The sequence below is a fragment of the Diabrotica virgifera genome, chromosome 3 (assembly GCF_917563875.1).
Source record: "Diabrotica virgifera virgifera chromosome 3, PGI_DIABVI_V3a".
Lineage (NCBI taxonomy): Eukaryota > Metazoa > Arthropoda > Insecta > Coleoptera > Chrysomelidae > Diabrotica > Diabrotica virgifera.
Window position 1 is genome coordinate 139750239 of NC_065445.1, and position 14043 is coordinate 139764281.

The 14043-nt window shown below is 35.6% G+C and overlaps 1 protein-coding gene across 1 annotated transcript in view; it reads right to left on the reverse strand.

Moving 5' to 3' along the window:
- LOC126882573 (uncharacterized) overlaps positions 1-14043 on the reverse strand; it is a 481344-nt gene that overhangs the window by 80224 nt on the left and 387077 nt on the right. Inside the window, exons 12-14 of the mRNA XM_050647545.1 lie at positions 12246-12484; positions 1919-2156; positions 1514-1743 (exon numbers count right to left, since the gene is read on the reverse strand). Coding sequence (XP_050503502.1) covers positions 1514-1743; positions 1919-2156; positions 12246-12484 — 707 coding nt within the window. The remainder of the gene's footprint in view (positions 1-1513; positions 1744-1918; positions 2157-12245; positions 12485-14043) is intronic.

The window sequence follows — 14043 nt, forward strand, 5'->3', positions numbered from 1 at the left end:
CCAAGTTACAGGGTGTTTTATTTTAGTTACAGGGTCATATTATGACCCTCTTATTTTGTAGTTTAACTCTAAAATCGTTTTCTTATATGCCTGATTAATTATGGTGCCTTAATACATATTGTGTATTATATATATTATTACTAGGGCTCCCAGATAATGTACTTAATCTGTAATTTGGTCGTAAACTGACCCTAATCTAAAATGGGTCGAATCATGTAGCTGTCAGCAATTATTTTTTCCTTCTTAAATATGGCTAAAAAGTGCAGACATGCGTTAAAAATACAATTATTAATGTTACGAGTTCTTATCGAGTTCTTAAAACTTTGATTAATATTGTGAAGCAAATTAAAGAATTATTAAAATAATTAGATTCTAGAGAAATTTTATTAATGTACATGCACAGTAGTTATGCTTTCTAATAATCTTTTAAGCCTTCTCACAAAGAGCTCTCAACGGCATATTAATATTCCTTATTCGATTTATTTTATCGTTTTAATTTGACATGGTTACCTAATTTTTGTCTTGCTTTTTTATTTAAAATTTTCTATAAGTACTTCGTATTTAAGCAAATTAATGATTGAGTTTTAGCACTGCATTATATAGGTATAAAACACAATCATTTTAAAATCTAATTTATCTAGATCTAATTTTCTAGATTTATCTACATTAATAAAATTTCTCTAGAATCTAATTATTTTAATAATTCTTTAATTTGCTTCACAATATTAATAAAAGTTTTAAGAACTCGATAAGAATTCGTAACATTAATAATTGTATTTTTAACGCATGTCTGCACTTTTTAGCCATATTTAAGAAGGAAAAAATAATTGCTGACAGCTACATGATTCGACCCATTTTAGATTAGGGTCAGTTTACGATCAAATTACAGATTAAGTACATTATCTGAGAGCCCTAGTAATAATATATATAATACACAGTATGTATTAAGGCACCATAATTAATCAGGCATATAAGAAAACGATTTTAGAGTTAAACTACAAAATAAAAGGGTCATAATATGACCCTGTAACTAAAATAAAACACCCTGTAACTTAGTAATGAGCCAAATTTTATTTAAGAGATTTGGATAAATCCTAATATTTGAGCCCAGAAAACTACAGTAAAAATATTTCCAATTTTTAATTAAACACCCTCTATAATATAGAGGGTAAATAGAGGAGACCTTTCGAATGAGATGTCCACGTCCAGTGATTTCGATTTGTATTTAAATAAAAAATGGTTAATTAGGTCCTTACGTTTACACTGATAATATAAGGTTACCACCCATTCGTACAGCAAACGATGACTGTTGAAAAATTAAAACTGACATATTTTAAGATTTTACTTTAAGTCGCCTGTTTTCGAAATATTCAATTTATTCCATAGATTTGCATCGTACTGTTTAGTATGTATGTATGTGTGGTAAACAATTGATTACCTATATTTGTTTAATTTTTTCCACTAAATTTTAATAAATGAAAGAAATTTAAATAAAGAAAATTAAGACACTAACTTCAATCTCTGTAGAAGTGGAAGACCAGCTCCTATTGGCGAAGTCGCTGGTTCAGAGGCACTCGTATCCCTTCGGTCGCTCTCTTCTTGACTAAGATCGTGCGATCTGACTCTTGACATCCTCTTTAGACATGCTTTGTTAGCATACATTGGTGGATGAAGAGGTTGAAGTTCCAAAGACTCCTCTGACCTGCGATGAGTTTTTGACTTTTTCAAGGCGTTCCTTAAACCCTGAAAAGAAATGAGTAGTGCAGTTTGTTAAAAGAATCCTTAATGAGCAGTGAGGGACAAATAACATATATGTACAGTATTATATTTATTACAGTTTCTTCTTTAACCCTAATTTCTTTCTCAAATTTGCCAGAATTATTTTATAAAAGAAACAAAAATAATACTAAAAGCATACCTTAGCTTCGCTTTTAATTTTGTCGACGAGTCCTTTTTCTGCGCCATGACCGTGTCCGTGATGGTGGTCTTTGTTAGGTGGGTTACGCGCTGACGCTTTTACCTCCATCAGCCTCTTCCTACCTAAAGCTTGAAGAATCTCCTGAGCTTCCGGGTAGTCCTTCATGGCGTTCAGAACATCTTCACGGGACAAGGAAAACAACTCCGAATATCCCACCGATCTTACGTCAGCTGTTCTCCTAAAATAAAAAACAAATATGTAAATTAAAAAAAAGCAGAATAGATCGGAATCCCTGTCCGGGATTAGACGAGTAAACGAATTAGACGAGGTCCAATGTGGAATCAAGATTAACGGAACCAACATAGACCAAATCAGTTAGGCCGATGATGCCGTCCTAATAGCAAGCAACGCACAATAACTACAAAATAGATAATAAATGCGGTAGTTCCTCATATACTCCGGTCAACTTACACATTCGAGGCTACAAAAATTACCATCAAGCTGAAAATTGGCAGAATTGTTCAAAATACTATCATAAATGAAATCTAAAAAGTCCTCATAAATCCCACCCGAGCTAAAAAATTTACGCGGGGTCAGAGGTCATCAATAGAGTCCGGATTTCTAAGCATAATGCTTATGGTAAATGATACAAGCAGGACTATATTCTTTTTAAATATGAACGAAATATGCAAAAATATGTCATTTTGACAGCACTTTTTTATGCTTTTCTTGATTTTTTTAATTTTTATGCCTTTTTTTGAAATTTAGTGCTTATTTGGTGCTTTCTTATACAGGGTGAGCCACGCTCAACGGGACGGAGCCTACCGGGGAAACGGCTAAAGATATTAAAAATTCCTTCCGTAGAAATACGTAGGTCAGTACCGGCTACAAATTAAAATTTGTAAAATATATACAGGGTGTCCCAATTTAGCGTAATGATATAACGTTTTATATTTTTAAATGGAACAACCTATATTTCACTTTAATTTTGAATTCTAATGAACAGAATAATGTTATTTTATTCAACATTCCCTATACCTATTCTTGACAGATTTCGATTTATTTGGGTGTTTCTGAAAATGTACTATTCGCGAAATTAATTAATTACACATTATCATATGGATTTTAATTAACGTCTTTTTGTCACTTAATTGTCAACTGTCCATGCTTTACATCAGAATATTTACCATTTGAAACTAATCTACAGAGTGTTCGCAATCTGAAGTGTCATTGCTGTACAATATTTTGTATAATTACTTTCTTAACTTAAATGGGACACCCTGTATTTTACTTTAATTTTGAATTCTAATCAAAATAATAATATTACTTTATTAAACAATCCCTATACCTATCTTCGATAATTTTCGATTTATTTGCGTTTTTTTGAAAATACACTATTCTTGAAATTAATTAATTACACTTTATTACATAAAGTTAAACAAAACACACTGGAAAAAAATAATTTACATTAAATGTTCAAAGTGGTGTCAATTTTCTTCAATACATAACCTCACTCTGTGTCCAAAATTTTGTTTAACTTTTTCAAAAATCTCCATTTTCTTCCGAAAAATGTTTTTTCTAGTTTCTTTGGAATATTCTAAATAAAATAAAAAGTTTTTTGACATTTTTCTCAAATGCGTTTTTTTGGCATTTTTCGGATTTTAAATCGCTTATAACTTAACTATTAATTTTTGAGAAAAATGTCAAGAAACTTATTTTATTTAGACTATTCCAAAGAATCTAGAAAAAATATTTTTCGGAGGAAAGTAGGAGATTTTTGAAATAGAGCTCGCCGCACTGACAAAAAATCGGATAAACACGTATATTTAACAATTAACCTTCCGATGACCAACCTTTTTTTGTTACACGGATGACCAAGGGGGGAAAAATGACCCCAGGTCAAAAATGTCAAAAATGACAATTAACAAAAAAATAAATCAAAAATGAATAACCATTTTCAATGTCGTTGCAACACGAAACCAAAGCCGCGCGATATTCTAGTCCAATCAGAGAGTGCCGCAAACACCTCTACCGGTTTCGAAAGTTATTAGTCTCTCATCAGGAGGCACATATGCTGCTCTCCCTGATCCAACCAAAAGAAACCCCGGCGTGCAGTCACGGATCGCAACGAACGAAATGGCATAGATGCCCTAGCGGCAACTGCTATCAAAAGTCTAAGTTTTCAGTCTAATGGCATATAAAGCAACATAATGCTACTCTACATCCCACCAAAATGAAAACAATGGGAACCTTCTCTGGTTACACCTCCGAGGCTTCTACAATTTGCAAGCCATACGGATGCCGAGACTAAGGAAGATGAGGGAATTTTACAATATATAATTCACGTCCCATCTGCTCAGCGCGGTAAAGTTCCAACGAGAATAGTTCCCTTTGTATTCCAAACAGAGTAAAGTAAATCAAAAATGAATAACCATTTTCAATGTCGTTGCAACACGAAACCAAAGCCGCGCGATATTCTAGTCCAATCAGAGAGTGCCGCAAGCACCTCTACCGGTTTCGAAACTTATTAGTCTCTCATCAGGAGGCACATATGCTGCTCTCCCTGATCCAACCAAAACAAACCCCGGCGTGCAGTCACGGATCGCAACGAACGAAATGGCATAGATGCCCTAGCGGCAACTGCTATCAAAAGTCTAAGTTTTCAGTCTAATGGCATATAAAGCAACATAATGCTACTCTACATCCCACCAGAATGAAAACAATGGGAACCTTCTCTGGTTACACCTCCGAGGCTTCTACAATTTGCAAGCCATACGGATGCCGAGACTAAGGAAGATGAGGGAATTTTACAATATATAATTCACGTCCCATCTGCTCAGCGCGGTAAAGTTCCAACGAGAATAGTTCCCTTTGTACTCCAAACAGAGTAAAGTAAATCAAAAATGAATAACCATTTTCAATGTCGTTGCAACACGAAACCAAAGCCGCGCGATATTCTAGTCCAATCAGAGAGTGCCGCAAGCACCTCTACCGGTTTCGAAACTTATTAGTCTCTCATCAGGAGGCACATATGCTGCTCTCCCTGATCCAACCAAAACAAACCCCGGCGTGCAGTCACGGATCGCAACGAACGAACGTGCACGCCGGGGTTTGTTTTGGTTGGATCAGGGAGAGCAGCATATGTGCCTCCTGATGAGAGACTAATAAGTTTCGAAACCGGTAGAGGTGCTTGCGGCACTCTCTGATTGGACTAGAATATCGCGCGGCTTTGGTTTCGTGTTGCAACGACATTAAAAATGGTTATTCATTTTTGATTTACTTTACTCTGTTTGGAGTACAAAGGGAACTATTCTCGTTGGAACTTTACCGCGCTGAGCAGATGGGACGTGAATTATATATTGTAAAATTCCCTCATCTTCCTTAGTCTCGGCATGCGTATGGCTTGCAAATTGTAGAAGCCTCGGAGGTGTAACCAGAGAAGGTTCCCATTGTTTTCATTCTGGTGGGATGTAGAGTAGCATTTATATGCCATTAGACTGAAAACTTAGACTTTTGATAGCAGTTGCCGCTAGGGCATCTATGCCATTTCGTTCGTTGCGATCCGTGACTGCACGCCGGGGTTTGTTTTGGTTGGATCAGGGAGAGCAGCATATGTGCCTCCTGATGAGAGACTAATAAGTTTAGAAACCGGTAGAGGTGCTTGCGGCACTCTCTGATTGGACTAGAATATCGCGCGGCTTTGGTTTCGTGTTGCAACGACATTGAAAATGGTTATTCATTTTTGATTTACTTTACTCTGTTTGGAGTACAAAGGGAACTATTCTCGTTGGAACTTTACCGCGCTGAGAAGATGGGACGTGAATTATATATTGTAAAATTCCCTCATCTTCCTTAGTCTCGGCATCCGTATGGCTTGCAAATTGTAGAAGCCTCGGAGGTGTAACCAGAGAAGGTTCCCATTGTTTTCATTCTGGTGGGATGTAGAGTAGCATTATGTTGCTTTATATGCCATTAGACTGAAAACTTAGACTTTTAAAAAAATAAATGTTTTTTTTTTTAATTTTTAATATTTTTTTTGGCATGGACTTTATATCATTCAGCCAGTCACAACATGAGTATTAGTGTCATATGTAGTGTCTATGTTGAGTAAGTGTCTTGTTACTTTGCAAAGTCGACGTCATTAGCGTAAAACTACTTGTAATTACACATAATAGACGCTATTTTACTAAACATCAACTTCAGAATATATTTTTTACTCGTAAAATATAGGGAATTTTTTTTATTTCAAAATATGAGGATATCTAGAATGATATTAAAGGCAAATAAAAAAATAATGAGTTAAAAATAAAAAATACTTTTGAATTTATTAAAGAAAAACATACGCTGGGGTCACAATTTCCCCCGCGCTGGTCATCCGAAGGTTAAAAACCAACGGTATAAATTAAGGTTAGACGCAACCACTCTTCAGAATCTTGAAGCTGAATGCTTAATCTTCAATTTAAGTATCTGGCAACCTCAAAAATACTAATTTAAATATAAGTTTTTAGGCCTCGAAAACGCGTATTTTCGCATTTTTCACATTTTAAATCGCCTATAACTCGAAAACTATCAATTTTTAAGAAAAATTACAAGATACCTTTCTTGTTTAAAATGACCCAACAACCCTAAAAATATATGTTTCAGAGCAAAAAACGTAATATTGTGTATTTGTTTAAAAAAATTGTTTAAACAATTTCTGTCCAAAAATTCCACCCGGCACCCTTCAGATTTGTTTAAAGGGGACATTTTTGAATAGGAATCCACAAAGAAACCGAATCAGAATTTTTTTCAGACGGGAGCGGTCTCACCACATGGACTATAAATAAACCTTTATATATTCATATTTTTCCATTCGGTTTTCGTTCGGCTCCTGGATTTTCGAGGGTCTTTGGTACTACATTATTGCAAAGGGATTAGTTATAGGTTGTTGGGGTTGCTGAACACGAATACGTGATGCATGTTATTTTGATCCCAACCCCTGTAACCTGTCCTTTGTACGTCCTTTATACCGTTTTCAAAGTCAAAAATATTAATAAAATAACTATATTGTGCTCTTAAATTGTTTTAATTATTTATAAAAAATATAAACTCAATTTATATCTGACAATGTTTTTCCTTCATTTATTTTGATAGTGGTATTCATCGTGGCAACTAGATACTCCAGAGTCTTTTATCTAAGTCATATTCGTGTTCAGCAACCCCAAAACACAAGAATAATCCGCTTGCATCAATTTAGTATCGAAAACTCTCGAAACCCCAGAAGATGACGTGCCTTAGCGTACGTTCAGAGTGGACGAGCAAAGAGCAAAGAGCAAAGAGCAAAGAGCAAAGCGGAGAAATCAAACTCATACTGGCAAACGGAGGTGCACAGAGTGCTAGCAAAGAGCAAAGCGGCGAAACCAAACAAGTTTGATTTCTTTGGTCCATGTAGTGAGACCGCTCCCGTCTGAAAAAATTTTTGATTCGGTTTCTTTGTCAATTCCTATTCAAAAATGTCCCCTTTAAACAAATCTGAAGAGCACCGGGCGGAATTTTTGGGCAGAAATTGTTTAAACAATTTTATCTACTCTATGTTATATTATGTGTAAGTTTTTAGTTTGTGAAAACTGTCATTATAGATAGCAGTGCGTGAAGTGTTTAAAGTGAGCGTGAAGTAACAATGTATTTTAAATGGGACTTACTTTTTCGCACTGTTTTTAACACACTTTCATATAATCAAATATCCTTAACTTTGGCGTTGTCATGGTGATGACATAATGAGCAATAAATTACGACAAAAGTTTTTACAGTTTTGTGGTTTGAAAGAAGTTAAAATTTTTAAATGTCAAAGTTCTAAAAATTGTAGAATAGAAATGAATTCCAGTGACGAAGAGTTACAGTTTTTTTATTTGTTTATGGTAGAGTAGATAAAATATTGTATGAAACTGTGCATGAAGTACTTTTTGCGAACTTACGCGATGTATAGCACTCGCTCCGCTGTCGCTTGTGCTCTAAATATCGCGTGCGTTCGCAAAAAGCATACTTCACGAACTGTTTCATAAATAACTATTTTTAAACAAATACAAAAGATCACGTTTTTTTGCTCCGGAACATATATTTTTAGACGAAGTAGTTTTCAATCCTAATAGTAAATTATTAATATTGAAAATATTAAAAATATTACTAAAAGATTTTTAAATTGAAAACTTATTGGTACACTTTCCTGGTGACATCTCCAAGACTTCTACAATTTGCAAGTCAAATGGATGCTGCAGTGAAGACGAGAGGGAAGGAATTCTACACTATGCAATTCACATCCCCCGTCTGCAGCTGGTAAAGTTCCAACGGAAAAATGCACCTAGTTAGGCCGCACCTACATTGGATCCGATTTTCTCCGATCAGATCAGATCCGACGTCGGCCGACGTCGGAATAGAAAATAAACCCATAGTATTAAATGGGGGTGCCTTTTTTTTTTTTTTTTTTGGAGGTCGTCTGACATATGTCTCCGATGGCACTGCAGCCTCATGGGCTTATTGTGCCAAAATGGGGGTGCCTACATCGGATCCGTTTTTCTCCGATCCGATCAGATCAGATCAGATCCGATATCGGCCGACGTCGGGAGTAGCTTCTCCTATTCTCATCGAGAAGTGTTTGGTTTCAGTCCGATTGGTTGCACGTTGAGTTGCAATTTTAGTTGCAAGTTGGTTGCAAGTTGGTTGCAAATTGGTTGCAAGTTGGTTGCAAGATGGTTGCAAGTTGGTTGCAAACTGGTTGCAAACTGGTTGCAAGTTGGTTGCAAACTGGTTGCAAACAGGTTGCAAGTTGGTTGCAAGTTGGGGGTTGCAAGCTAACATGTTTAAATATATTCAATGTCATCATCTCAACACTTCATCGCAACTTATTGTCGGTGGTCGGTGGTCGGAAGATTACTGAACCAATGTAGGCACCCTCGCCGGAAAACCGGTCTGATCGGATCTGATCTGATCGGAGAAAGACGGATCTAATAGGGCTTTTCATCGACTGTTATTTGTTTCGAGCTTCTGTCATGTGTCACATAATATTGATATATCTACGCCATACGTCTTTGGTTTGTATTGTTTATATACCAATAACGTATGACGTAGATAAATTATTATTATGTGACACATGACAGAAGCTCGAAACAAATGACTGTGAATGAAAAGCCCTATGTAGGCACCGCCTGTCGGATCGGATCGGATCTGATCTGATCTGATCTGATCTAATCGGAGAAAATCGGATCCAATGTAGGTGTGCACTTACTCTACGGAGTAATACGACTATAAAATAAAAATGTATACCATTTTTATTCAGTTCGCATTTTTATTATTATATATTTTTAGGTTTTTTGGGTTATTCTAAACAAAAAAGGTATCTTGTAATTTTTCCCAAAAATTAATAGTGTTCGAGTTATAGGCGATTTAAAATCTGAAAAATGCGAAAATACGCATTTTCGAGGCTTAAAAATTCATATTTCAATTAGTATTTTTGAGGTTACCAGATACTTAAATTGATGATTAAACATTCAGCTTCGATTCTGAAGAGTGATCGCGTCTAAGCTTAATTTATACCGTTGTTTTTTAATTGTTAAATATGCGTGTTTATCAGATTTTTTTGCCGGTGCGGCGCGCTCTATTTCAAAAATCTCCTATTTCCTCCGAAAATTATTCTTTCTAGATGTTTTGGGATATTCTAAATAGAATAAGTTTCTTGACATTTTTCTCAAAAGTTAATAGTTTTAAAGTTATAAGTTAATAAAAAACTCATTTTTGGATTTTAAATCGCTTATAACTTTAAAACTGTTAACTTTTGAGAAAAATGTCAAGAAACTTATTTTATTTAGAAAATCCCAAACAATCTAGAAAAAATAATTTTCGGAGGAAAATAGGAGATTTTTGAAATAGAGCGCGCCACACCGGCAAAAAATCGGATAAACACGCATATTTAACAATTAAAAAACAACGGTATAAATTAAGGTTAGACGCGATCACTCTTCAGAGTCTTGAGGCTCAATGTTTAAACTTCAATTTAAGTATCTGGCAACCTCAAAAATACTAATTTAAATATGAGTTTTTAGGCCTCGAAAATGCGTATTTTCGCATTTTTCAGATTTTAAATTGCCTATAACTCGAAAACTATCAATTTTTGAGAACATTTACAAGATACCTTTGTTGTTTAGAATGACCCACGAAACTTAAAAATATATGTTCCAGAGCAAAAAACGTGATCTTTTGTATTTGTTTAAAAAAATTGTTTAAACAATTTCTGCCCAAAAATTCCGCCCGGCACCCTTCAGATTTGTTTAAAGGAAATTTTAAAATATTTTTAAATAGGAATCCACAAAGAGACCGAATCGGAAATTTTTTCAGACGGGAGCGGTCTCACTACATGGATTACTGTGAGAGTAAAGAGCAAATATCCTACCGCTCCTATCCATACTGCCGAGTGGAAAAAAACTAAACTCTCATCTAGCGTAACTACCCGCTATTAGCACTTCTTTGCTCTTTGCTCTTTGCTCTTTGCTCGTCCACTCTGAACGTGCACTTTTTGCTCTTTGCTCTTTGCTCGTTGCTCTTTGCTCTTTGCTCTTTGCTCTTTGCTCTTTGCTCGTCCACTCTGAACGCGGCCTTAGGCACCAGGTAACCCGGTGTCTGTTCTGATGGCGTATTTGTGTTTAGCAGCCCCAAATACTAATGAGTAATCCCCATCTGCATCAACTTAATGTCGAAACCTGTCGAAACCCCAGAAGAAGACCTGCCTTAGGCACCAGGTGCTCCGTGGATCGGATATGATATCGAATTCACGTTCAGCAGTTCCAAAAACCTGTGAGTAATCAGTTTACATTAATTTAGTACCGAAAGCTCTCGAATCTCCAAAGCATGACATGCCTTTGGCACTAGGTACTTCGATGTCTGTTCTTATGCGGTATTCGTGTTCAGCAACTCCAAAAACCTACGAATAATCCGTTTGAATCAATGTAGTACCAAAGACCCTCGAAACTCCAGGAGCCCCTTTCATTGACCTTGGAAACCAGGTGCTTCGGCAGTCGGTTCTGGTGGCATATTCGTGTTTAGCAACCTCAAAAAACCCTCCAGTAATTCATTTGCATCAGTTAAATGCCGAAAACTATCAAAACTCTAGAATATGACATTTCTTGCAGTGGCCCTGGCCACCACGTCACCCGGAGGTCAATTCTGATGGCATATTCGTGTTTTGCGATCCCAAAAACCCATGAGTAATCTATTTATATCAATTTAATGCCTAAATCCCTCGAAATTCTAGAAGATGACGTCCGTTGAAGGTCAAGGTCAAAGTAAAGGTCGCTATTGGATAGCCAGGAAAAAATCCAAGACTACTAGTACTTTTCCTTGATCCAAACTTCTACATGTTGCCAAATAACCAGTAACTCATAGAATTGGAATACCCAGTAAATCTTATAATTTTTCGAGTTTGAGCCTCTATATCTTGAAAATCCTTTATACGATTGAGTTGTGCCCATGAGAACTTTTTATCAGGATGCTTCAAAGAGTATTTTCCCGAAGTATGAACGAAATCCACTGGGACCTATTTTCCATAAGGTTTTTGCGGGGTCCTTTACAATCAAATTGTAGTAGAACTAAACAAACCAAAACATTTTAAATGCTACTTGGAGCACTCCCGAATCAAAATTTACAATGTATATAGGTACATTGTAAACCCCAAATCATGATTTCCAAAGTATATAGGTACATTGTAAATTATGATTTGGGAGTGCTCCTAGTAGCATTTAACGTGTCTTGGTTTGTTTATTTCTACTGCATCTTGATTGTAAATTTAGTATAGTTTATCCTATCGCGTTCAGGACAAGTTCGTTTGGCCTAGGCCAAACTAGTTTATCCTGAAATCGGGATTTGGCCGGTAACATATAATATATACAAACGGATGTTGAGAATTCCATGGGTACAAAAAATTTCTAACAATGAGGAATTTCGGCGCATGGACAAACACAAAGAATTACTAAGGATAATCCAAAAAAAGGAAAATGCAATGCTTGTGTTAACAGAGGAAAGATATGAACTACTTCAAATTATGGACTTTAGAAATGGACTTGAGAAGATGGTTTGACCACTACTTATCCGCAGACATTTTTCGTGCAGCAGTTTCCAAAGCTACAGTTGCCATTTGGATCGCCAACCTCCGAAAGAAGACGGGGCAATAAGAATAATATCTAAAAATTTATTAATTCAGGTTTTTTAGTGGAGAATTATTTTATTTATGTCTAACTAAGTATGTTTTATTTTTATTATTATACAGGTTTATTTATGATCATATTTCTATGGTGTTACTTACTTGTTTAATCCATCCAGATTTAATATTCCGATTTCTCCAAAAAAGTCTCCAGCCTTCATCGTTGTTAGGACTTTTCCGTGTTCGCTGATCACCTCCAATATACCATCAGCGATGATGAACATCTCACGAGCCACTTCTCCTTTCCTGCATATCGAATCGCCCGGTGTGAAAATATACGCTTTCATTTTTAGGACTAAGTCCCTTAAAAATTCTGGTTGGCACTCTTGGAATATAGTTACCTGAAAGGAAAATGGTGGATGGGTACTTTTGTAATAAATTGAAACAGACTGTATGACTTGTACACACTTCTAAAAAGGTCAAACCGGCAAACAGGTGTATGTTCTCAAAGAAATTGAAAATGTGTAAAAAAAATTTAATAATCAGCTAAGTACTTTCAACACATAACGTGCCATCATCAGAGCTTCGTCTTCTTATAAATCCTTCATAGAAGGGTAATTGTTAAAATTCACATGATAAATCATGGATACTGGGCAAAAGCCACAGATATCGGGTATAAAACCCTTAAAATTAAAAGTTTATCACATCTAAATTCTTTTTTAGTTTAAAATTACAACTTTTAATTTTAAGAGTTTTATACCCGATATCTGTGGCTTTTGCCCAGTATCCATGATTTATCATGTCAATTTTAAAAATTACTCTTCTATGAAGGATTTATAAGAGGACGAAGCTCTGATGATGGCACGTTATGTGTTGAAAGTACTTAGCTAAATATTAAAAATTTTTTACACACTTTCAATTTCTTTGAGAACATACACCTGTTTGCCGGTTTGAACTTTTATAATAGTCTAAGTTTACTTCCAAATCGTTTAATTTAGGATTGCAAATACTTGTTGTAAAAGTACAATATACACTGTGTCCGTAAAGTATTGAACAAATTATTTTTTAACTAAACAGAGCATTTTAAGAAATAATCCTGAAACACGTCGATTTTTGATTTTAATTTACCGTATTTTAAAATAATATTCTAATATACAGGGTGAATTGCTTTCGAGTAATGGCGTCACCGTCATTTTTTTTCAATAGAACACCCCCATTTTGTCTCCATTTTTGGATTACTCTGGCTGAGCTGATTCCAAAAACATATCAGGTTGATTCAAATTGGTACAGGGTGGACAAAAATGCAATAGTTTTGTGTATGCTCATAAAGTAACGCGTTAGTTAAATTAACAATATTATCAAAAGTACTTATTGTCTAGCGCTAGCGGACAGAATATAATGAAATACATGACTTTATAAATGTTCGAACTGCAGCCCTTGCTGTATTTGACAGTAACCCAACCCAAACCTTGTACAAATTCTTGTTGAACCTTGTTTATTGTGTCTTGAGAAATATTGTTTACTGCTTTGTTTTATTTCTTGAATATTTGCTGGTTTCGTTTGATACACAACATTCTTCAGATGGCTCCACATAAAATAATTCAAAGGATTGAAATCTGGTGACGTCGCTGGCCATTCAATAGGTCCACGTCTACCAGTCCACCTGTTCAAAAAATTTCATCTAGGTACCTTCTAACATCTGCAGCCTAATGTGGAGGTGCACCATCCTGTTGAAACCATAAAATGTCATCAAAGCGTCCAGGATTACGTCTGCTGGTAAAAAAATTACGTAAAGTAGGTACGAGATACCCCCTTAAAAACTCAAGGTACGTTGCCCCGTTTAAACTACCTTCGATAAAGTAGGGTCCGATGATTCGATTTCTTACAATTCCACCCCATACATTTACCTATTGGGAGTATTGTGTATGATGCTCACGCATCTAGTGGGGGTTTTCTTTTG